The sequence below is a fragment of the Microchirus variegatus genome (assembly GCF_963457635.1).
Source record: "Microchirus variegatus genome assembly, chromosome: 20".
NCBI lineage: Eukaryota > Metazoa > Chordata > Actinopteri > Pleuronectiformes > Soleidae > Microchirus > Microchirus variegatus.
The window spans coordinates 8,076,559-8,103,093 of record NC_139821.1 but is presented as its reverse complement, the minus strand read 5'-3'; the positions used below and the strand labels follow the sequence as shown (position 1 = coordinate 8,103,093).

General features: G+C 40.6%; 1 protein-coding gene across 1 annotated transcript in view; it reads left to right on the top strand.

The window, feature by feature from the left end:
• Positions 1 to 26,535, top strand: part of cacna1c (calcium channel, voltage-dependent, L type, alpha 1C subunit) — a gene marked incomplete at both ends in the record, with an annotated part of 156,889 nt that overhangs the window by 79,235 nt on the left and 51,119 nt on the right. The window contains 2 exons of the mRNA XM_083906641.1: positions 21,044 to 21,183; positions 25,726 to 25,865. Of these exons, the coding sequence (XP_083762767.1) occupies positions 21,044 to 21,183; positions 25,726 to 25,865 (280 nt within the window). The remainder of the gene's footprint in view (positions 1 to 21,043; positions 21,184 to 25,725; positions 25,866 to 26,535) is intronic.

The window sequence follows — 26,535 nt, the reverse complement described above, 5'->3', positions numbered from 1 at the left end:
CAAACGACTGTTATTGCAGTTTTACTCATGTCTGTGTGAATGCTTGTACATATTTTGTGTTCATACCAGCAACATCCTTGAAGTATACAATATAGTCATTGTGAAGTGTGTCATGTAGACCTGATCAATCAAGTTTTATTCCGTCTGCGGTGTGTGTGTGTATTTGGGAGGGAAAAAATTGGGAACACAGGCATAATGAAATTAGGTGAAATTCCTGTTTTGCATTTTCTGCGTCTGAAACTTGCCAACAGTTTCCCTTTAATTCCATTACTTATCATTTGAGGGAAGGACGACAGCTCGCTGTTTAAACAATGCACTCGCACACACCCCACAGGACAATCCCTCTCTTGGCTGACCATACTGCGAACTTGGCTCGTCCAAACTCCCGTCCGCATAATCGCACACATATGCATGTGCACCTTCCAAGATGCCAGGGAAACCATTAGCACAGGTAACACAGTGCATATCAATTCTCATCACTCTTTAGCTTTCCTTTTACCATCAGTTATTTTACTTCAGTAAATTGTTTGGTCACTCTGCAACTATTAGTTGTCACTTTAAAAAACATTACAAAAACAATTACTTAAAAAACTTCCCTGAAAGAGAAATCACTGACAACAGGAGAAAGCTCCGACAGCTTTTAAGTAAAATGCAATAATGATGCCCCGAGCCAACAGTCAAGGCAAATGGCCCAACTTAATTTCTAATATTATTTGCCAGAAACACGAGTCTTATCAACATGATCTGGATGGAGTGTGGCTCTCCTTTTATGATTAATATTACCAGTGGATGAGAACGGGCTCAGAGCGCACTGATGTCCCTGGCACACACACCGATATCTATGTGCCAGCTTACAGTTGCGGTTATTTGGTGCATTCCATGTTTGTCCATCAAAGAAAGAGGAAGAGGAGTCTCACACATGTCGGCTTAAATCTCCAAGGTGTCGCTGCTGCGGCTGCCTTTGCCAAAGTCACTCAGTTTGTCCCCAAATTCGACCTCAATGGAAAGAAATTGTACAAGCACCCTCTGCTGGATCCTAAGGGGTACTATGTCAAAATACATTGAATATTCAAAATAATATTATTCGTTTATTTTTCTTTATTCAACAGTGAAAGAAGTTTTTCCAGCATGAGTCTGGTGAGCCAAATGAAACCCACCCGGAAGGCTAACTTTGGCCCATGGGCCCCACTTTGGGCAGTCCTGGTTTAAACCATCCATTATTGTCCAAAGAGAATCACCATAAAACAGATATGATATCTTTTGACTTGATTTGAACATGGACAAAGTAGTTTTTTATATTTAATAGTAAAACTAGAAAAGCACTCAGAGAGCGCAGACCTCCGCTAAGGCAGCTCAGTGCCTACACAATACGTGCAGAGTGTACGGATCACGCCCAAAATTGAATCACTTGTTCCTGATCCCATTGCAGACATTTTCAATTTTCGATTTATGTTGCTAAAAGACAGGCAGACAAACAAATTAACTCCCATGAAAACATATATATCCTGGTGGAGGTCAAAAAACAACCATCAGCATCAAAAAACGAATGAAAACATCAAACTGCGGACAGAGATGGAAACTGAAGACGTCTGTGCAAAACATCACAGTAGAAAATACAACTTCCACCACAAACATCATCATCGTTCATGTGTACATTTATTATTTTCAAGAGCAATGGCTTGTGAGGAGCTGCAGCGCTGTCACGGCAGAAAAAGTGCTGCAGTCAGTTCGAATTATGTTAGTGTCGATTGCATTCTCATATGTTTTTTTTTCATAAAATATTTACATACGCACATGTATACACACAATGTTGCTAAATTTACAAACGTGTTGCCTTGGAAACACTGAAGTAGGCTCTCTGCCAGCTAGCTAACACAATGGAATTATAGACACGTGTGGTAGGTGTGCGCCCCGGTGTCCGTGGATGTACGTGTGTGTGTGTTAGACACAGCAGAGGAATTGTGGATATGTTCTCTTCGTGTGCTCTTGCCTCTCTGTTGTCTCTCTGCCAAAATACAGATTGCTTCAAGATGTAAGAGTGAGAAAGAGAGCGAGAGACTTAAAGGAGGGGAGGAAAAAAAGAAAAAATGACAAAGTGAACAAAATGTGAAATAAAATGAAGCGAAGACATCTTGCTACTGCTTGCTTCACTGAAACCAAACCCTGACAATACACCGGAGACTCACAAATCAACAGCTCTGGCTTAAAAGGCAACGTCAACCTCCTCCAAGGAGACTATTTAAAAGCAGCTAAAATGAGCTCAGTGCCATTACATGACTTTATTGCAAAAGCAACATGTTCTTGTGGTTTGTGTATGTGTCTGCAAGAAGCTGTTACATGCACATGACTTAAGGGTTGCACAATTTAACCAGAAGTCAGTGGAGTCTTTATCCTAAGTAGGTTGTTGGATTAGATTATACATAATACACTACGGGCTCAAAAGTATTGGACAATCACATTCACTTCCACGCATTTTATGTCCAGATTATCAGCACCAGCATGCTGAAACCACATTCACTGCTGTTTTTTTCAAATAGTTGGGATGGAGAAGCTGCAGGAATGAGTTCTCAGTTGTGAGGTCAGGCGCTGGTGAAGGTCTGGCTCTCATTTGGTGTTCAATTTCTTTCTCGAAAGATGTTTAATGGATGTGTTCAGGCCGTGTTCACCCTCTCTAATCTGGGGAATGTTTTCTTTGTGCATTGGCCAGTGCTAGGTTTGTTGTGGAAATTCTCTGCTGCTGGTGAAGAATGAAATGGAGAACTTCTGCCGGCCGACACGTTTTTGTTTTCTTTGCAAGGAAAAGGTCAATCATCACAGGAGTGATCCTAGCTGGAGAAAGACCCAGAGCATAGTGGGCTCACAGGAAACAGTCGAGCCAAAATCGTTGAATGCTATGTGTCAATACTATGAAATAAAAATGAAAATGTAAGTTTTCAGTTTAAGGACTGTGTATGTGTGCTTGTGTGTCATCAGTGACTCATTAATGCAGTAGCACACAGCTCAATCTTTATAAAAAATTACGGGAGCATCAGGAGCAGATGATACATCGCTCATTCATGTTTGATTCTTTTTCTACTTTTTACATTTTATTTGATGATTGACGAAGTCGTCCGAGCTTTGTGGCTTTCACTGTGATTGATTTGTAAGAATGATAATGTGTTGATTGTTGACAAAAACAGTAGTTAGTAGTTAGCAGCATCAGAAGTGTTAAATTCAAGCTACTTCCAGAGTGATTTCTGGGAATAACACTGAAGCAAAGAGTTTAGGAAGCAGAACGGATTAAGTGGTTGGATCAGTAGGGACGACATGGGCAGCGAAACTGAATGAATATGAATAAAAACTCTCTCGTGGATCGTCACCTCTTGTTGAGTGGCCCTCAAGTAACACACTTAACCCCAGTTGCTTCAGTCAAGCTGCTCAGTGGCCAACAATGGAGGACTGTGGTGACACTGGGCAGCTCCCGGGGGTTGGTGTGTAACATCATGACTACAAAGCAGAGGGGTTGTTGCAAAGGATGTTTTTCTGCTTCTTTGACAATCTGCCCAGATTTTTGGATACAGTGCCAGTATCAATATTTTGGGAGTAAATATTTAGAGTCTCAGCTTCTGGGGAAAATAATCTATAACTTAAGTTGCCACTGACGTCTTATTTTACTGCAGCCTTGCTTACATTAACACACTCCCCTCCACCTCTTTATCCCCGTGCTTCTCTTCATCTTTTACCTTTTTATATTCTCCTCTATTTTTGAACAATAGAGTGGTGGCGGCATTGATACTGTGCATGTGTTTGGGTACCACACTGTGTTTGAGTGTGGACACCTGGCTTTGTGTGGTCTTGTGTGTTTGTCGAGGTGAGTTTGGGGATTAGATGAAGCCCTAGAAATCCATGTGTTGAATGCTTATTAACCCCGGTGCCCTTTACTGTGCTTTTAGTGTTTCAGCTTATTACCATGAGAATCTCCTTGCTCCATGCGTGCCTCTTTTTTCACATTTTTTACACACAATCAAGAATATAAATCCTGCCGATCTCCTTTTTCACCGGCACCGCCTGTGCACAAACCCCTCTCTGTCTGTGACACCGAGCTCCACCTTCCCTTTCCTCTTCCCTATACCCCATCAGCCATGTTGGCTCAAGGCAGCCAGCAGGGACCACGTCCCTCACGGCAGTTTCCTGCCAGTGGTAGGGAGATTGATGAATCACAGGTTCAATGGCAGCTTCACTGGGGTCTCTGAGAGAGACAGGCTCCATTGAACACCAAGCAAGCAGAACTAATGTGCCTGCTCTGGAGGAAAAGATGAAGCGAGGGAGGGAAAGGTGTACATTTATACAGATGTGTAGATGAACAAATACACACACACGCACAAAAATGTCAGAAAATGGACGGGCTGTAGCTAATTTGGAGAAAGCATATGCAATTTGTTGAAAGAAATGTTGACTACATGGGCAGAGGGTTGAAGACTGAATACATTACAGTAACAGGCAAACCAGTGGGTGAAAAACAAAGAGATTTACGATCAAGGTGTTGGATTAAGGTAAGGACAGATGGAGAAAAGGCAGAGGCAGAGGTAATGGCCTCTCCGTCATGTTGTTCTAGGCTCATAACAGCTGAACAGTTTTGTATGGGTCCCTGCTTTAGTCCTGAGAAGACCAGAAGTACATTTTCCTATGGAGTGTATCTACAGTAGACTTGGAGGATCACATTTCAACCAGTTCCTTATAATAGTATCAACATTCTGAAGAGATAAATGCCCTCAGTCTGAAACACGGCTCAGGTATCAGACCCAATAGCGCAATCCTGGGTTCCATGGGAATCTTGGCAACAATCCTCAAGATCTTGATGGATTCTGTCCCAGAACGGTTGCAGTTTTGTACATGAAATATGATAATTGGCATTTAGTCAATTGTTTATTTTTAATGTGAGGTGTAAAATCCAATTAGGTTGTTCCTTCCAAATTGAAGATTGGTGGGCAGCAGTATACGAAAACCTGAAGTCTGTGAAAAGTTCTATTCTTGGCTGCACAGTGCAGCACAGAGTTCTTCACAAACTTTCAGCCTCAGAGGATTTATCTGTCCAGTTGATACATGTTATATATGACCTCAATGTGCCTGCTGGAGCCTGTAAATGATCACTTTTTCGAATGCTAACTGCTGTTAGCTCCCAATAGCCTCTGTGGCCGATGTAATTTCCTTAAGTTTTGTTTTCCTTTTTTTTAAGGTGGACCTAAAGAGATACTACTAAACCGAGCATTCTGAATAGGGCTGTTTTGGCAGGGTGATTGAACTGCTGTGGTGCTTCATCTTTATGGTATTTTGACCAAAGCCTGTCACAGACATGTTCATTAGGACACCAGGGAACTAGGTTAACTTGGAGAAATAGGGTTTAATATGACCCCTTTAATATATAATATAAAATGATGCCTTATCTTATTAGAAATGTTAATGCTAGATTTGGGTGTACGTTTGTGGCAGATGCTAAGGGAGAGTAAATGGATTTTGCAGATGTTTGATATCATGGGAGAATTCTAACATTATTAGAGGTAATCATAAAGCCTCTCAAACCTCTGCTCTATCTTCCCTTCCCTCTCTCTCTCTCCTCATGTACTTTATTCATTTTAAGCCTCCATTTTCTTTGTGTTGTTGCTGTTTGTTCCCACACTGTTCTGACATTGGGTTGCCCTCATACAGGGACACACGCTGAAGGACAGGTATGATTGTGAATATGTTTCCATATTGAATTAAATTCTCTTTTCATTTTTTTTTTAAAAAGTCAAATCATGACATGTTATCTCGAAGTACTTTACAGAGCAAAGACAATAAAATGCACAAGGGCACAAGATCGCACGGTAGCATACCGAAGCTGCATTAAGTGTGCGTGTGTACGTCTTTGTGTATCTGGTTTTGTCATTGTGTTAAATTTGGGCACAGTTTGTCCTCTACCTGGTGACGTATTTCTGTTTTTGGTCATCTTTGTGACATCACCCAGCCATTAGAACACTTTGCCCTCCAGATGTGCGTCCTATAGAGAAGGGGGAAAAGACTGTAGAGGTTGTCATGGCGACGAGCAGTGCTCAAAAGAGTGAGTTGGTAAATGTTAGTTAGTAAATGCTAATGTCTAAACATAATGCCATTAAAATAATAATGTGCATTACAGGCTTTTGTCTGTAAAAAGCTTTATTTCAACTGGAGGGAATTGTGTCACCGTCCTAGCAGTCGAAAAGAGTGACTCATCATCTTTGTGATCTCCTGCTATGTGACTGGCATGTGAGTGTAAAACAAACAATGGTATTACAACTTAATACGATTTAAGTTAAAGCCTGTTTGTACTGCTAAGCAAATTATAAACAATGTGAGAATAGTTTCTTTGGGGGGATCCATACTTTGTTTTTATAAGAATCATAGTTGTTTGTGCAGGCAGCAGAGAATAAGTGTGATAATGATGGAGGGATGGTTTGTGAGAGCTGGTCCAGCCAGACTCAGCGGGGGGGTTTACATCACAACACTGGATGGAAAGTTAATGAGAGGCCAACACAAACACACAAGAAGAAAAACGAAGCATCCCAAAAGGCTTCTCATGCAGAGAGAAGACACAGCTTAAACAAAGGAAGAGAAGAAAAACAAAAGTTTGTGAGAAGCAGAGGAAGAAATTTACTGTCTTTTTGGCATAGACTGACAACAGATTGAAGGGAGGGAGGAGAGAGAAAGGAGCATGTCCTTGTATATTTGTGATGTAGTACTGTCTGGCCGAGCAGCGTATGTCTGTGCCTGTATGTTTGTGTTTGTTTGACAGTCCAATATCCATTATCATTCATGGCTCATCATACACTGACTCAACACACGGATAGTGACAGCAAGGGTAGGAAGACAGCAAGGAGACAGTGAAGGGACCTCATGAGAAACCAGACTAATAATTATATTACACCATTTCCCCCCCACCCTCCCCTCTGTCTTCCTATCTTTATATTCATGTCCCTCCTTAAGCAGTGCATCCTTGCTTTATTTAGACTGCTAGAGTGGATCATGTGTGACACTGAATGACAATTTTATTCTAGCTAATATGAATGGGTCACACTCACATGCACAGTCTTTTTTTTTTTTTTTTTAATTCAGAACCACAATAATGACAGATATAAGGTATTTTTATTCAACCCTAACATCTAAGGCACCCCAGAATCCCTTATTCCCAGAATATTCTTTGGACTAGTGCAGTGCCTGTAAGAAGTATGTATTCCTATAGTGGAAGCTGAAGAAGATTTTTCAGTTATGGTAACGCATGTTAAGGAACGTAAAGGCTAACATAATACAAACACTGTGCAACCTCATTAGGCACAGCGCAGATGTTTTCATTTTCAATTAGCATTAGTGTAGCTAGCTGTGTTGTGCCTAATGAGGTTGTACAGTGTTTGTATTATGTTAGCCCTACGCTAATGCTAATTGTAGCCTCGCTGCAGCCTTGAACTTGGTTCGGCAAGTTAGCCGCAAAGTAGTAGCATGCTAATCCAAATTAAATATGTGCTTGCGTATTGGTGAATGGACACCGACCTCGTTGTTTCAGTATAACACCATGTTCTGCGGTGAAACGTTTGAAAATGTCTCAACCACCCTGAGGACAGCCTCTTCATTCCCACCTCCCCCCCACAGCGCAGCTGCTGCTGATGAGCCGCTGGCTGCCTGGTGTAGCGTGATAGATCAAGGGCTATGCTCAACCCATACGCAAAGTTTTAGGGCAATCTGACTAACGGTCCCCGAGATATGCCTGTCACAGACACACAGATGCAACTTGCTTAGATAGATGTTTAATGACTCATTGAAGGTAGATCCTGGATGGGGCAAAACGTTGGGGTAACTATCTTTGGTTTTGGACAGTTGGGTCTAACAAAGCAAGCATTTGGCCATTTGAGCATTCTCTACAGTTTGTTCACAAGCTGTACATTGCTGGATCATCACAGCTCTCCAATCCATGACTCTTGTTCCCTTTCTCACAAGTACAAGTAACACCTCCTTATCTCTTTTATTTTATGGCTACTTTCTACTGTTCTGCAGACCTGAAAACGACCTATTGTTTTTCTTCCCTTGTAGTAATTTTAATTGGACGTCCGTGTCAATAACAATAAATGTGTATGGATCTTCACTGAGAAACCTCATCATTTTATATTACAGTATAGTGCAAAGTCTAGGCAGCATCATTTCAGGGTCACACATTATTTTAATCCCCAAACCAGAGGTTAATGAAATAAAAATTGAAGGAGAAAGAAAGGTATTTTTATTCTTTCGTTTCGTCCACACACACACACCCCACAATAAAATACTGAGATACTGCAGGGTGAACTCAAGAGTATAGTCTTAAGTGCTTTAAAGGACACATCACTTCACACTTCCCTTAGTAAGGACTTTTAAGTTAGAGTAAGGATCAAAGTGATGAATGTGGTAAAAACAAAAGGTGGACCACTCGACACAACCCACACACGCCACAGAGTAAGCTCTGACTTATTATGTTGTTGTACAAAAAGACATCCATACAGAGTAGCTGGACCTTAGCACTTTAGCAGGACTTTATTGATGGACATGAAAATTCACAGCTTTGCACACACACACACACTGATGTAGCACTCACTGAATCAGTGCCGATAATGTTGACAGATAAAAGTTAGCTTTGACTTTTCTCTGCTGTTACATCATTCTATAGTGTTTGATGATTCATTTTCTATTTGTCTAAAACTTTATTTAAAAAGCTCTTCTTTTCTCGTTATTCCCTTGTTTCTTTTGCCTGTCTCTTCCATACCAGTCTTCTCACCATTTACTGTCATCCTCTGTCTTTTCCGCACGCCACAGGATTTCTTTATTGACTTTGTTGGCTCACACACACACACACACACACACACACACACACACACACACACACACACACACACACACACACACACACACACACACACACACACACACACACACACACACACAGAGAGAGGCTCATATACAGCGGTGTCCCCTAATTATGCAGTATAGACTGGTGACTGTGGGAGTCGAATTTCTGTGTGGTCTGAGATAGTGAGTTATGACTGAAGTGTGTGTGTGTGTGTGGGTGCGTTCGTGCATGTGTCTTTTATGTGGTTAATGATGGCCATGTCTGTACGGTATGTAACAAACAGGGTCACAAGTTACCATCCATTATGTTTCCCGCTGAGCTGAAAGGGAAAGTGTAGGTGGTGTGTGTGTGTGTACTTTGTAATGCCTTTGATCAGGGAAATGCATACAGCAGCCACACACAAAAAAGAAGCAGAACAGAGTGTCCTTCTTAATCCGTGTGGCTTGTGAAAACTTAGTCTATATCTTGACACTTTTAAGCGAGAGGAGCAAAGAAAAGACGGCGTTCAGCTCAAGATCATGCAATTTCTTTCGTTTGGACTCGTAGCTACAGCATTTTTTGAAATATGAAGTATACATAATGCACAAAGAGAGAGGTGATGCTATCATAAGTTATGTTGTAGGAAGGAATCATAACGTGATGATGCCGAGTGTGCCTGAGGAATAAATCAGCATGACCAGTTGCTGCAGCAGCAGCAGCAGCAGCAGCAGCAGCAGCATGAATGATCACAGCAGTGAGTGAGAGTGAGCATGTCAGATTATATAAACTGAGTCAGCTGATACTGATCAGCTGACTGTGTGTGTGTACCTGAATTAATGTGATGCTCCACAGGTTTACTCCGTTTTTTTTGTCCCTGTTGCGTTTTCTCCATCGTCATCTGAAATCTCCATCCCTCTCCACATTTTTTTAGTATCACATTGCACTCTTTTTTCCCCCTCTATGTCTCGACATCCTGGTCTGTTTTTCGTACATCGGTGAAGCTCTCTCTTATTTATTGGGACCAGATGTTTCAATACTGATCAGTATCAGTTTTGGATGAGACTCGCAAAACGCAAAAAGTTATGCAGTGTGTGTAACATTTAATTGCTTGGTTGAGTTGTTGGGAGAAAACGAAGTGGGTATTTTATGAGATATCCTGGAAGGGCGATGGATTCTGTACTCTAATATCATTTTTGGTTTATTATTGTTATTCTAGGAATTCTTATTATTTTCCTCTTGTCGTTATAATCTCAAATTTCTCAAAAAAGCCGTGTATCTCCTCCCACAGTTTTGAGAAAACCCCCACACATCCTATATCAAAACGTGTGGTTTCATCGGGAATAGCCGACTATGACTTTTCTAATCTTGGTTTAATCAGGAAAAAACTTCAAATCAATTAATCAATTATCATAATAGTTGACGATTAATTGTAATTCTCATGGATAACCTTGTCCTCCTTGTCCTCTTCAGCCCTTCTTTCTATATCTCCTGTTCTGCTCTCCCTCTCATTATGACCTGTCATCTAACATGTGCTTGAATAAAATCAAATGTTAAATACCAACAAAAAAACGAGTTGGTAACCTTTTCCTTTCTTTCCCCTGCCTACCCTTATCTTAATTACCTTCTTTTTTTTCCATTTAACTTTTCACTGTCTTGAAGTTAACTTTGTCTTTTTATTGCTTGTGGGTAACAGTGCTACTATGGTAACAGCAGGGGAGTGGGTGTTAGCAGCTAATCCTATTTGGGTGTCATGGTGGCACTGCTATGCCAGTGGGAGAGCTGCACAAGCTTTCTTCTCTTCAATCATATGATGCATCCGTAAGGATTTGGGAGGTCGGGGGGAGAAGATTCTTGGTTTTGTACTGAAGTCAGAGTTCATTTAAAGTCATCTTTGTTTCTGAACTTTTTTTATATGAAGGAACCAGAGACTTAGTTGCCATAGTTTCCTGTTTTAGTGTGTCCCTTAAAACTGTTTGCACTCTGTCATCCTGTAACTGAGAGACATACTACCTATGAAGTCCTTACTTACTGGTTATATATAGTCACAGAATAGCTTAAATCCCTATACCTCTTGCTTAAAGCTCCCATAGAGTGGTCCTATTGCACATATATGCAAATGAGCCGATTAAAATATCTCCTCACTGAAGCTCTCGTCAGTCACGATGTTTCAGACTGAAATCTCACCCCCAGAAGACAGAATTGTGTTTGGCCAGCCTACGAGAGCTTTCCCAACTGTCTTGTGATTGGCCAGGTACCTCGAAGTGAAGTGATTAACACGTCAGCTCTCAGAAGTGCAGCTCCCCCTCTGGAATGGTGGATGCACTGCTACTCATTATCAAAACATTGTTTTAACAAAGTTTAAAAATGGCTTCGTCACGACCCCCCGCCGCAGTCCCTTTTACGACTTTGACCCAGAGTCAGAAGACACTGTCGCAAGTGAAACACCTCCACAACGGACATTATTCTTCTTCTGCGGTTCAATGTACGGATGTGCCTGAAATAGTGCCCAGAGCAGGAGGATCTGCTGTTCAGGAGAAGTGATCATTAAGTCACGATTCCAGGTTTTTTCAGAGATCTCGCAGAGCCCGAGAATACAGTACAACCCAGCGTTTGTTTCGAAACATTATAGGGCATCATAAACAAGGTAATAGCGCAGATACACACCAAAAAACAGCGTTAATTGGAACATCCGGACTATGGACGCTTTAAAATAATGCATTAAATTCAGTAAAGATATATATATATGGTAAAAGAAATGTAGTGACAAGAAACCTAAACTCAATGAGAAACACATGGCTCCGTTTAGTTGACTTGAGCTTGCGCTGTGAATCTAATGGTCCTATAATGAAACCATGTGTTGTTTACAGACGGGGATTGCTATTGAATACACCTGCTGTGTGGAATTATTGGCTTATCATTTACAATTCTCTTAAAGCAATGGATTCACACCTCACACACACACACATCAACGTTCACGCCGATGTCAGTGTTTTCCCTTTGTATCGCTCCGTGTCTCCATTTTCGCTCAGTTGCGCTCTGGTCTCGCTCTACTGGACATTAACCAGGGGAAGAATGATGGAGCAATTCTCAACACGTACACAAACACAGTCATTCAGAGGCAGGGATTTCCAGTGCTCTGCAGGGAGACGGAATGGTGTGTGTTTAGTCGTGATAGGAGTAATGCAACCCATTCAACATGGACAGCAAAAGAGGATGAATGGCTTATTATCATCCAGGAGAAACTTTGTCTTTACAAGATTTCAGATATTATTGAGAGGACTGGAAAAAAAACCCACCAGGACTTGGAAGTAAATTGTGTTTCATAAATGGTCATAAATCAGTTTTGCATATTAGTAGCAGTCGCATCAATTACCTTTATAAAGGACCATATGTAAAAATATAGGGTTGTATTAGTTATTTTTCCTGCACTCACACAGCTCTAGGTCCGTCCTGCATCAAATCAAAAGAGACCATAATGTCAGCGCTGTGGGATTGACACACATGCACATCTGTGACAAATACACTGTTTGATCTCAGTAGGGAAAAAGCTAGGAGGCAAAAAAGGGCTGTTGATGATGTGTGTAAGTCCCTTCATCTATCATTTTTATGATTTTTGTGTGTGTATAGTTGTGCATGCAAGAAAAGTACACAATGATGTCCTATTATACGGAAGAGATGGAGTTCTAGGAATGTTATAATTGGAATTGCCGGAGTCTCATTTAGTTTGCCACGAGATACAAATCTGGTTGGTGATTCAAATGTTAGACCTCATTCAGGTTGCTTATCAGCAAGTGTTTGATTACAGTCTTTTTTTTTTCCCTGACACCATGACTGTTCTCTTTTCTTGTATTTGTCTCGGTGATTATTCTGTGAGTTCATGTCTTTCATTCAAGCCAGTCTTCCTATGAATGTAGACAGGGATATTTGACTGGCAGAGACACAGAGACACGGCGGGAGGGGGAAAAGAATGACCAAAAAGGATAAGAAAGAGTGTGCCAACAATGTGGTCTCGTTATACATCCTGCTCCACTCTTTTCTTTAAAGTTTCCTCTATAGAAAAGATCAACCTAAGGGAAGTGATAGATGACTCCATCCCTCACACACACACACACACGTTCACTCCACACCATGAGTCACGCAGTGACTTCCAGACTATAGTGATCTATCTTGTCCTTTCAGTTTACTGTGAACTTTATGTGCTGCGGTGATCTGTGTGCTCATGTGTCACTTCACTTTGTCTTTATTTGTGCCACCATGTGCAAATCAGTGTGCATGTAAGAGGCGACGTCTGTCTGGGTGTGCGTGTGTGCGTGCATGGGTGCGTGTGTGCATAGACAACTTCAAACAATGCAGCCAACTCCTGTCAATCACCTCATGAGTATTTAATGATCTGACCAAACCCATTCAATACACTCCAGGATTTACATAAACTCACAATAGAGACAGATGTCAGGTGTTCAAATAGTGTGTGCATGTGTGTGTGTGTGTATTCTGTTAAACTCTGACCTTGTAGTCCTCATGGAGACCAAAACCTTGTCCTAATGAAGCAGAACTGTTAATGTTAGGCATCAACTAGTTAGGGTTAGGGTTAGGGAGGCAGAGGATGGGGTTAGGGTTGGGTTAGGGGTTGGAGAAAGGGAGGCAGAGTTTTATATTTGATCAGAATTTATACTGTTTGAATATGTGAATAAGAGTGTACAGAACATTCAACAGCTTTGATTTCCTGACTGTAAATTCCATCCCATCAAATCAATTCCTCAGCCGTTCTCAGTCCCGGTCTTGGGGACCCACTGCTGCCCTGCAATGCTTTGGATGTTTTCTCCTGCTCCAACAGACCTGACTCAAACGGTCAGCTTGTCATCAAGCTCTGATAATGACCTTTACTCATTTGAATCAGGTCTACTGGAGCAGGGGAAACATCTGAAGAGCAGTGTGTTCCCCATTGAGAAACCCCCGGATTATAGTGTATGATATATGGTGTGTTGTAGCATTTGTTTGCCGCCAAAGCACATTTCCATTGCGTATACAAGAACAGCTTAGTGTGCTGAATCATTTTACACCTCATATTATTCAGGTCTTTTACTTTATCAGTGTGTGTGTGTGTGTGGTGACTACACAGCATTGGTGTCATTGCCAGTGAGGCAGGAGGTAGAATAAGTCGTGATAAGTCAGTACAAACACACACACACACATACACACACACACAGCAGAATTCATTTACCGCATACAGAAAGAAAAAAAAGAGTGTACTGTACAGCCAGGGTGAATGAATGACTTTAAACCAAGAAATGAAAATCTTATTTATCTACCATTTCATCTTATATTTTTCTTTATACAGTATCTCACTCTCCTCTTTTTTTCCCCCTATTTCTTGCTTTATATCCTTCTCCTCTCTCAAGGGTAAGCAGCTATCGTCCCCCCTTAGGGTGCACCAGGTAGCATACTCACCTTCGCACATTAATGCACACACTCACTAATACACACCCCGCTGGCTGTCTGTATGAGATGATTTATGCTCCTGTGTTCTTGTATTTTTAGACCAATTTCTCAGCTTTTCTTCCTCTTCTCTCTTCTTCCTCTGTTTTGAATTATTTCTTCTCTCTCGCTGCACATTTTTTCTCCAGTTTTTCCACACCTCATTCTTTATTTGCAGACATGTTTGATTTACTGTCAGGTAGAGCTGAAACAATTAATCTATCATTAATCGATTACTAAATTAATCGTCAATAAACAATTGTTTCTGATTGTTTTAGCTTCTTAAATGTGAATATTTTCTTTGTTTCTGTGCTCCACATAACAAAAAAAAAAATCATTAAAACTCATTAAACATTTTGGTTTGTGGACTAAACAAGACATTCGAGAACGTCGTCATTTCCAGGTTTGACAAAGGAGCCATATGTAAGAATGTGGCCAAAAGTGGTTACTACACTCATATTAAAAATACCAAGGTCTTTTAGGTTTCGTTTTCGTAATGTAACTTGCAACCCGTGGTTGCTCGGCAGCTGAGACTCTACTGACTGCCATGATTGGTAGAAGGCGGTAGGTGGCGCAACATGCCACAACACACGATTTGTGGTCCGCAAAATATTTTTTTTTACTGCAAATATTTTGGCTGTACTGTTGTTGTTGGTGAGTTCAGTTTGTTATATGAACATTATTCCTGAGTCTCTGTGACATATTAGGACATTGCTTTATGGCCAGTTGCTTTAGATTTATTACATAATGCACCTTTTTCTGACATTTTATGTTTCTGACATTTTATGTACCAAACAATTAAATTAAAATAATCGACAGATTAATAGATTACGAAAATATAATCGTTAGTTGCAGCTCTTTATTCGGTGGGTGTAAGACTATAGTGGTGAGTGGTGGTGACTTGTCGTCGGTATTTCCCAGGTCTTGCCCATAGGAAAAGCAGCTTTCCCCACGGGGATCAATAAAGTAATTCTGATTGTGATTCAGAATAAAGAAAATCAATGAAACCTCGTACGGCCCAGTGACTGTCTGTTTTCCCTGACACAGTTGAGCAGGGATGGGGCATGTTGACAGGGAGGCTGAACCTGGAGGTGGGCAGATTACAGGTTTCTTTGTTTGTGCATGTGTGGGAACAAGCGAAAGAGAAATTGATGAAGGCAGAAATAAATAGCTTCTGACATTTTCAGTGTGAGACGAGGACAAACTGAGAAAGCATGTGAGAGTTTTTTGTTGATGGAAATTCTATTACCAATTAATATTCCCCTTGGCTTTTCCACTGTCTTTGGGCCATGGATTCACATAGAGTCACACCTTCTCCTCAGAAGCTGCCCTTGAAAAATTGACAAAATGGTAACAGGTATCTAACACATTTTTGTGCTGTTCTTAGATAAAAAAGTATTTCTTTCTTTCTTATATTCTTTCTTTGTTTTGGAAGTGACACTGCCTGTTGCCTGGAAACAGGACTTTGTTTCTTTAGGTAAACTTTGATATTCCGACTACTGGTGGAAACACGCAGACAAAAAATAAAATAAAATAAAAGCAATGGTTTTATTAAACCGTGGGTAACGACAGCACCTAGATCAAAACAATAATAATAATGATAATACATTTTTATTGTTGGTGTCTTTCTCGACACTCAAGATCACCTTATATACAATATTAATGCAAACACATAAGAAGTTAAATATAGAATAACATCAAATAAAATAATATTATTATACACAGTGGTAGGGTGTGAATGGGTATGAAATCTTATGTGTGAAAGGAACAACTGTTGGATGAAGATTGGAGTGGCAAATTGACTTTATTTGACTTTAAAGTCAGAATTCTGACTTTAAAACTTAGAATCGGGACTTTAAACTAAAATAATTCTGACTTTATTCTCAGAATTCTGAGTATAAACTCAGAATTTCTAACTCTTAACTCAGAAATTGGACTTTAAACAGAATTTGGACAGAATTTCTCACTTTATTATCAGAATTTCTGACTTAACTCAGAATTCTGACTTAATTCTCATAATTCTGGGCTCCCATAGTTCTGAGTTTAAAGTCAGAACTCAAATATTTTTTTCCTGTGTGGCCCTAATCCTCTTCCGTAATATTTGGAATATTTCAGTCCAATTTTTTTTATTTTTAGGCCACACAGTGGAACGTGTCCAACCCTCATGTGGAGGAAAAAGTGGTATACGATGGATGGATGAACATCATTTTCTAATCAAAGACAAATGTTTCTCAGCTGCAGGCCTGCGTGTTTTGCTTAGGTTTACGAGTTGTATGTTTCTTTTTTTTTTTTACAGGTCAGATCCGTAATAAAAATAAAACCGATTCTCCTTCCTTCTGTCTCCCCGTCACACACACACGTGCACATGCACGCCCACATAAGTGTAATCTTTAATCAAACATAATCCTTGTCCAGAGGCTGATAGATTGGAGCTTAGGTTTGTTAATGAGACTTGGGTTGAGCGTGGCAGTGTAATTCAAACTAGCGCTGGTGGTGCTGGCCTCTAGGATTGTGATAATATTAAATTGGTGGGTTATACTCTTCTTGTTTTCTGACATCATAATTTTATCCATCAAATAATATAATTTTAGCTGTCAGTGCACACTGTGGCAAAAGACTGAATTTCTTGTGGTTTTGTAGGTCTACTTACTCTGTTGTGTCATCCTTGACATGTTAAATAAGCACTATTTTAGCCGTCTCATGTGTTAAGTAACACATTATTAATATACCGTGTAGCATACCAGTAATCCCGCAGCGCTGAGGTGGATTTTTGTTATTTGGCAAAACATCTGGGTTTTTTTCATTCCTGACCAGAATATAAAAATAAATATAATTTGACTTCTTTGTAATGAAAAACGAATAATAATTGTTTTTTTTTCTATCCCAGTCTTCATTCTTTATTGATGCTTTGAGACCTGTTTGACCGTGAGTGAGACAGCAGATGGTAACTGAAAAACATGATTTAACAGAAAAATCGACCCAAGGAGCAAACAATATGTTCTACTCAAACAAATTATATCTCACCCATATTAGAAACTTATATATACACTTTTTAACTGTATAAAGCGTGTGTTTAGGTAGTCATTTATATTCAATCTACAGCCCCTGTCTTTATTGTTATCAACTTTGAATAAAAGTCTCCATTCTATAGCAATTACAGCAAAAACTGTTTAACTTTCAAATTAGACTTAAGTTTGATTCTAGCAACTGTTGATAATGGATCACACATGTACAAGAACACGTTTTAACATAAACAACAATGGTATAGACTCGTGCACGCACACAGACACACAATAGGAAATGCACATGCTGTCAGAAAAGTAGTAATTAGAACTATACAGGAGATATTCTGGGTATAATATTAATCTGTATGTGTGTGTATGTGTCAGCGAGAGAGAGAGAGTCTGCTGCTGCTGCTGCTGTCGTTGCTGCAGCCCAGTTTCCATGGTAATGTTGGAACCCATCTTCGTCTCTATGGTAACTTCTGGTTGGCAAACACAGAGAAAGAGAGAGAGAGTGAATGAAAGGGAGAGATGAGATGAGGTGAGGGATGAGAGAGATGGAGAGAAAGAGGAGTTAGCAGTGAGAGAGGAAAGTTTTAGCACTTTTATATAGTTGCGTGATAGAGTGTATGACGTATTTGTTTTTAGCTTTTAGCTGTCGCTCTTTGTTGAGCAGGTTTTCATTTTTCGCTGACTCATTAAACCACATAGAAATAATCACCCATCCATCCATCCATCCATTATCTCCCGCTTTATCCTCCACTGGAGGGTTGCGGGGGATGCTGTGCCTATCTCAGCTGACCTAGGGCGATAGGCAGGGTACACCCTGGATAGCTCGGAAATAATCACCAAAAGTTGAAAATAATTTGTATTTCCTTAGGTGCAGTATAACTCTCTCCTCTGTTTCACGTTACCAAACCTGCATTGTTTACCTGCTGCCACAAGCTCTAATAAATGGTGTTTAAAAGTTGGCAGTTTGGCACAAATAAATCGATACGGAAAACAATTTGTAAGTCACAACCCATTCGTTTGGCTAGAACGACTGAGACCTGGTCAGATTTTGGAATTAAAGTTGAAGACTGAACACATTTCTCTGTGGATATTATGTTCGGTGCAAGGGAGAAAAAACACATTTTACTGGCTGGGACCAATGGACTTTGGTTCAGAAACTCATTCTATCTTTCCCAAACCTCGGATCGCTCAGAATAACTTCCCGAACTTTGGTTGCGCTTGTTATCTGCCTCAGCTTCACAGTGCTGTGCCGAGTGAGAGAGGCAGTAGAGCTGCGAAAGACAGCGTGTGCTTCGTTTACCGCTATCTTTTGCATCTTCGGTGGAAACTTTCGCAAAACAGCTTAATGGCTAATCCTGTTTTGCAACACACACACACATGCACAGAAGGTCACCGTGAATGGAAACATTGTTCGCCGTATGGTAAAATGTCGATACTCTAATCTGATTGGCCCAGCTGATGGATAGGCGGTTCGCTTGACCTATCACAGATAACCGAATTGTTGCTCCCACATACTCACCTTCCTGTCATTCTGTCTGCCTCCTCCTCTGTCTCTATAGCCTCTCTCCATCTATCTCTCTTGCATTCTCTCTCAGACATCTTTTCTCTTTCAAATCACTCGGTAACCAGATTAGTCTTTGCTGCCCCTTATGGATTTTATCCTTCGCGGGTCTGTACGAACGGAAGGGAAGTGTGTGTGTGATTGTGAGTGTCAGGCTGAGCTGTTCCTACCAGATGTTTTTCCCTGCTTTATTCTTCTGAGCGCCGCACTGTCTGCCTGTCATCAGCAGATACCTTACCTGTGTGTGTGTGTGTGTGTGTGTCTGAGAGAGGTTTTAATGTGAGAATAAGCCGGGTGGTTTTTGTGCGAACAAAGACACTGAAATGGATTTGAATTTTAAAAAAAATGAAAGGAGTTTAGAGAGACAAAGTTTAATACGATTTCTCTGAGCAGCCCCATTTACAGTAGGTGTAAAACCCGTACTTAAAAATCAACCTCGCCTTTCAAGCTGTCATTCAAACTCTCCTCAGTATTGTAACACATGCCGTTCTCTGCTCTCTCAAAGCCTGTCAAGCATTAGGAATAAAGAAGAATACATGAATTATTTTTGATTCAGTGCATGCATGCATGCATGCGTAACACTCTGAAAATCCAACTTATATAAACGCCCCTTGTGAGCTTTGTGCAAGAAAATGAAGTTCCCAAATGGGACGATGATAGCACAGCTGTTGTGACTGATTCCCATGGCCCAGGATATGTGTATGTGTGTGGCCCGGTGGTAGTGGTCGAGAAAAGTGTTTGTTTAGCTGGATCAACGTGAAAATCAAATCTGAATACAGCAGCTGTACACGTGAGCTCGCCCAGCACTAACATAGGCTTTAGAAGTTAACAACCCCTTCTTTGTTTCCTTTACAAGGCAGTAAAGACACATATTTAACTGTTTTAACTCATTTTGAGAACTTAAACTTCATGTTACATATTCAGCACCTTTAAAAATGCGTAAAAAAGAGTAATAAAGTCATAATTTGTATGTTTGGGATGTGTACGTACGACAATACTTTTGTTATCCACTAACTCTCTCTTGGACACAAAGAGATGCTTGAAAGCTAGAAACTAAGCTGCTACTGTTGTTTTACGCAGACTCTACACAGTTTTGCACCATTTGCTTTCTTTGATCCAACTTAATTTTTTTTTTTAGCTTGGCAAGGATGAAGGAACGAAGATGTAAGAGACGATAATTCCTTGAAAGTTTACAATGGCCAAAAAAAGTTGTAGAATCTCTCTCAGGGCCATTTCAGGACATTTCCCAGAACCCCCTTTGGCAGGGGTCATTACTATGACGACAGTCTACGATGAACCCTGTAGTGAAAGAGTTGCCTGTGTGTGTGTGTGTGTGTGTGTGTGTGTGTGTGTGTGTGTGTGTGTGTGTGTGTGTGTGTGTGTGTGTGTGTGTGTGTGTGTGTGTGTGTGTGTGTGTGTGTGTGTGTGTGTGTGTGTGTGTGTCTCTCTAGTATGCTGTGAGGGCACATTTTCATCTCTTTTTTGAGGATTCTTTTTTGGTTTAATGTAATATTTTTTAGGTTTAGGTCAGGGATAAGGTTTTGTGAAGCCTGTCCAATGCAAGTCCTTAAAAGGATTGCTGTGCGAGCCTTGTGTGTGTGTGTAGGGTGTGTAGGGAGTTGCTTTGTCTAAATAATCAAAACGCTTTGATTGTGTACATGATTACAACTTAGACAAATAAAGTTCCTCACAAAAGTAATTATGCACAAAAAAAGAAAATACACACACACACACACACACACACACACACACAAAGAAAGATTAACAGCAGAACGTCTTGTTCTAGCTAATAAACCCACAGAGGTAGAGAAATAATCACCCAGCACTGTCAGTACACACACACAAGGCCTGCAGTGCTGATGAAGGCATTAACAAATAATGTGATGACTGTGACTGGATGTGTGTAATTGTGTGTTGTTAAGCCCAAATATCTTGTATTTATGTGTGGGATTTGATATACAGTATGTTATCCTGTTAACAGTATTCACTTCCATATGTAACTTACTCATCTTATTATAAATATGACTCACCCAAAGCCTTTTCCTCACTCTTTTATAATGTGTCTCCACTCTGTCATAATAAGACTTTCTACATCCTGCACCGTGGGACAAATAAATGGACCTGTCTTATGTTGTGTGTCTTGTTCCACAGGAACGTGTGGAGTATCTGTTCCTCATCATTTTCACAGTGGAGGCGTTCCTGAAGGTAATAGCCTATGGCCTGCTCTTCCACCCGAACGCCTACCTGAGGAACGGCTGGAATCTACTCGACTTCATCATCGTCGTCGTAGGGTGAGTGAACAGAAAGCAACGGAGGATTGAACAAAAGCTGTGAAACGTTGTTAAATTGTCCTTTTATCACTCCCCCCGGGTGAATTTATTCGGTTTGATAGAAGACGTGTCAGAGATACCGAGCTCTGCATGAATGTCAGTTATTGATTCTTGCCAGGGTTTCAGGGAAAAGTGCTGGCACATTTTTTAAACGGCAGCACATGATTTGCAGATTCATCGCAGTGATTTCTTATAATTATGGTCAACAAATGGAACGACAGCCAAGGCAAATGTCATCCTCTGTCTGAGGCCAGATGTCGTCAATGTGATGACCTCCTTCAAAATGAGGTTAACAAGTTTTATAATAAGTTAATAACTTCACAAAATATTCAAAGAAACATAATATTGCACTAAAGCAAGCTTCTTTGACAGTCAGTCCATAATAAAGCTGCAGTCGACTTTGTACTACAGTGTTTTGGTGAAGCTTAAACTGATTAGTTTGTTAGATGCTGATAGCAAAGCTGTGCTCTGCTTTTCTTTATCTGCAACTCAGCAGCACCATTGCCCATCTGCTAAACCCTCTGCCTGTGGATATGTGTGCGTGTGTGTGTGTGTGCCCCGCTTGCCAGCTGTGCTTTGAGTTCAGTGTTGTTGGCACAATAGCCAGTGGACCCGAATGCTATAAAAGTGGTCTAATTGACCGTGCGTGTGTGTATATGTGTGTTGTTAGAGACAAAGAGCCAAAAGGCCTGTAAGGAGGTCTCTGTGAATGCTTATACTTTACTCTCATTGAGTCTTGAGTCAAGTGTTCGCTCACATTATCCTTCTTGTATTCAGATTCAGAAATTTGTCATAGGGGTGTAACGGTTCACCAAAGCCACGATTCGGTTCGAACTTCGTTTTTGACTCACGGTTGGGTTTAAACCTCGGTTTTTAAATACTAAAAAAAACCTTTTGGAAAACTTCCAGAAACAAAAAGTCCGATTGATTTCAAACTTGACAGGTGTCTTGCTACAGGCACGAGTAAGTGAGACTAAGTGCAGTGCCAAGTTCTGACGTTCTGTGGATAAGTTATGCAAAAGATAGCGGTAAAAGTAGCACACGCTGTCTTTCGCGGCTCTACTCCCTCTCTCACTCAGCACAGCGCTGTGAATGAAACACAGCGCCGTGAAGCTGAGGCAGATGACGAGGGCAACTGAGGTTTTGGGAAGTTATTCTGAACCGAAGTCCTTTGGTCCCAGCCAGGAAAATGTGTTTTTCCCCCTTAAAACCAGAGCCAGAGATAGAGGGAGGTCAGAAGGTCAGCTACAAGGTGCAGATATGGAATATATATGTGGTGAGTTTAGTGTTGCCTTGCCTCCAGAGGGTTGCTGCTTGCTGTTTTTTTTTTTTGAGAGAGATTGAAGCAGGGGTGACCTTCCAAGTAGCTCCTCAGATGTAGCATCGAAAAAAAAAATGTGTGAACCAACCCACACAACCGGTGTGTCACAACACACGCACATCACCAATGATGCACGTTGCAAAAAAGATATCGGCACAACAGTGGGAAAGGCCACCTCTTTCTCTCTTTTGTCTTACTTTTTCAAATAGCCAAGTCGGCACATTCTTATATGACCACGTCGTCCGTCTTATAGCGTTATCGTGCGCCACGCACAGGAATGTGTCAAGACGAAGATATTTTGAGGAATTAACAGAAAGAAACGTGTCCCCAAAAGTTAACGTTCAGCTGCAGCGAATCTGTGTGTGTGCATGAATTATTAAAGCTCTTCTCTGTGCCTTTATGCACCTCATTTTCATCCTGCCATTGTGTTTGTGTGTGTGTGTGTGTAGATGGGGAATGACAGAGATTACTCGCTCTGGAATCAAATGGGGTAAAAGAGCTTGTACCTGGTGCTGTGCAACCTGAGAGGCACATGCACACAAATGCTATACTCTTGTTGCTGGCATGTACACAAGAGTGAATAATACTGATCATTAAATCCAGCTTTATTATATCTATATATATAGATATATCTATATATATTGCAAATTATCTCTGGTACGTTTTCTGACTAAATTGATGAATTAAATGTGTCATTCCAATCTTTCATCAAAATCTGTCAGTCTGACAAATTGATTGGTGGGTCACCACAAAAACAATCAATAGATCATATACATCATTGCAGTTATTATTTGTAATAACTCACAGTTGAGTTAAAGGTCCAGCTTGTAAGAATTAGTGACATCAGAACTACGGTGCCATTTAACGAACGGTCACTTCCTGGTTTTCAATAATCCAGCCAGACTATTTCCAGTAAACTGTCGGCCAAAGCTGCAGATAATGTTGTACAGTCCCATCAAAATACTTACAAAAATACATTAAACTACTAAAACGGTTGCTAAAATACGATAATGTAAATTTTTTTGATAGCCATTGGAAGGTATAATCACAAAGGTTTCACCCCTTAATGACAACTGACCGGATGTTAAGGAGTTGGATTACATTTTAGTGGAAGTTGTAGGTGATGCCCAAAAAGATGGTCCAAGTAACTCTCTGCTTCAAAACATGAAGTATAGTATATTAGTAGTATATGTTACACACCGCACCTGTCACTGTTTTCAGTGTGTGTTGTGACGGTGACATCACGCTGTAATGACTGCACTATAAAACCTCACAGCCTTTATCCGTTCTTCATCTTTATGAATGTACACAGTTGGCAGCATCTTTAGCTGTGGACGTACACAAGCCATTATGTGCTGCTACATTCAATGGTTCTAATTATATTTTCACACCCCCAACACAGTGGCAACATGCTGGGTGAAAAGCTTGTGGTGCAAATGTATGGCTACTTGACATGCTTTTCATAGCGAGAGAGGGAAAGATAGAGAGAGATCGAAATTGAGAGGGAGGTTGTGCAAAATAGAGAGGAGAGAGCGAGTCAGGGCGATGTGTTTTGAGAGGTCTTTTCAAGTGGCCATTTCATCTGTGCTAATTGATAATTCTCCATGACTAATACACAGCTGACTGGCCTTTGAGCCGCACTAGCTGGATAATGGCATTGTATGGCGATTTCTGAAGGATCTCAGAGAGACGGAGAGGAGAGAGCAGGAGGAGGAGGAGGAGTGATAAGCTCTGCTGGACGTGCACATAAATTTAAGTTTGCGAGTCATGCCACAGAGATGCCTGTAAATTATTTTTCATAGAAGATAATGCAACTAACAAAATCCTGCAGCATAAAAAGACATTTAGCCAGTTTATTGGAGGTTATATTATGATGTGTAGTGAACAGTAGTGTACTGCGTGGACGTTACTCAGAGCATGTTGGACAGTGAGCCTGACTCATGGTGGATGATGATGAGGGTGTATAACGTGTGGTGTGTTTTTACCAGGCCTCGTGAGTGAGCCCTTTAAAATTACGCAATGCCAACTTGAAAGCCTTGTTAGGTATAAGTTCACATTCTCAAATTTAAATAATTATTATTTTGTTTTTATTCCCACTCAAATTAAGGCTGAAAAATTAATTGAAATTATATCGAAATCACAATACTGCGATGCACGAATTACCAGTTAGCTCCGTTAGCTGCATTAGCTCCTTTAGTGCCGTTAGCGGAAAGAGCAGCGCTACAAATAACCAGCATACCTGTGTACTGCGTATGTGTGCCTCTGTTTTTAAAGTTTAGCATTACTTTAGAGACTAATTTTAACAACCCGGAGTCACGTAAACATGACGTCACACGCGTCTTTTTCCGGTTAGTCATCATGGAAACGCGTTAACCACCACTACCGCGTTAACGCACCCAGCACTAGTGTGAAAATATCATTTTAGACTCATTATTGTCTTGATTTGTACACATCTTACGCTACAGACTAAAGTTTCTCACAGATCTGCACAAATATCAGACAGTAATCCTTTCAAATATGTTTTTCCTTCCTTTGCTCCTTTCCTTTTATATTTTTGTTGAGAACCACTCATCCAATAATACCTTTTTTATGCTCATTACGATTTGGAATAAAGGGACATTACCCAGAAATACCCAGTGCAAGACCCAAAGACAAAGAAGAATTGGCCATTTTTATTTGAACTGTATACATTTCCTGTTTCTCTTCTAATATCAGCACAGACAGGAAAAATTATAGATTATAATAATAATAATATACATTTGTATCTATTAAGTGCTTTTAACAAACATTTAAAGACACTTTACAATAATGTGCCACAAGCAAAGAAAGCAATACAATACATATGCACATATTCAATGTTAAAATAGAAAACTACAATAGAAATCATGCATTAACAGCAATTCTGAATATTTTTGTTTAGTTGAAGAGCAAACATATTTGCTCCATATACAACAAGGTTGGTGTCTTCAGAGGAGTTATTGACAACAGTGACAATAGGAAATGTAAAATAAAGCCATAATGTCATCACTCGCAGATATGCATCACTCTGGATTGTATCAGTTTATGTCTGTGTCTCTTTTATTTGTTTCCCCTCTCTCTCTCTCTGATATTTTCTACTCTGTTGAAAATGGAATGCCAAGCTGACAATGCTGGTTATTGAAGTCATTACTTTCTTCTCGCAGGTTATTCAGCGCAATCTTGGAGCAGGCCACGAAAGGGGACGGCGCCACTCCGATTGGAGGGAAAGCGGCAGGCTTTGACGTCAAGGCTCTGAGGGCGTTCAGAGTACTCAGACCCCTCAGACTGGTGTCAGGAGTACCAAGTAAGTACTGAGAGCTGTGGCAAATAATGAAGGAGTGAAAGGAGGACGTCCTGTGGGGGATCAGGTGGGGAATGGTGACTGGATAAGTTATGAGAGGAATGAGCCGCAGATTGGAGCCGATTTTGGTGCACATGCTCACACACACACACACATATATTTCTCTTGCCCTCTTGTCAGGTACTCAGACAATGTGAGTAGTAGATGTGTTAGTCTGTCAACCTGTCTGTTTTAGTCCCTGCAGAAATCAATAATGCAACAGAGGAGGAGACAGGAAATGAATGAATGGGTACTGCGGTTGGAGGCTGGAGTGAGTGAGTGAGTAAATGAGTGAGTGTGAGTGAGTGAGTGCTCGTTTGATTACAATATGAGATGGATGCGCACACTGTGCCGTTTTTGTTTAGAGGCACCAAGTGCTGTGGTGCACAGTGTTTAGACTGAGCCCTCGTCCAACATCACTGGAATCTGTATTGAACCGGTGTCATGGCAACCGATCGGTATTGTTTTGCCAACAGATTACCCACTTTTTTGCCACTGATCTGTAAATGAACTTTGGTTGTGTTAAAAGGGGCACAAATGTCATTTGTCATATTAAATTCTGACAATGGAAAGGAAGAAGTGCCAGGTAATGTCATTCAATCAACAGACACCAGCACCGGGCCATGTATTCCCC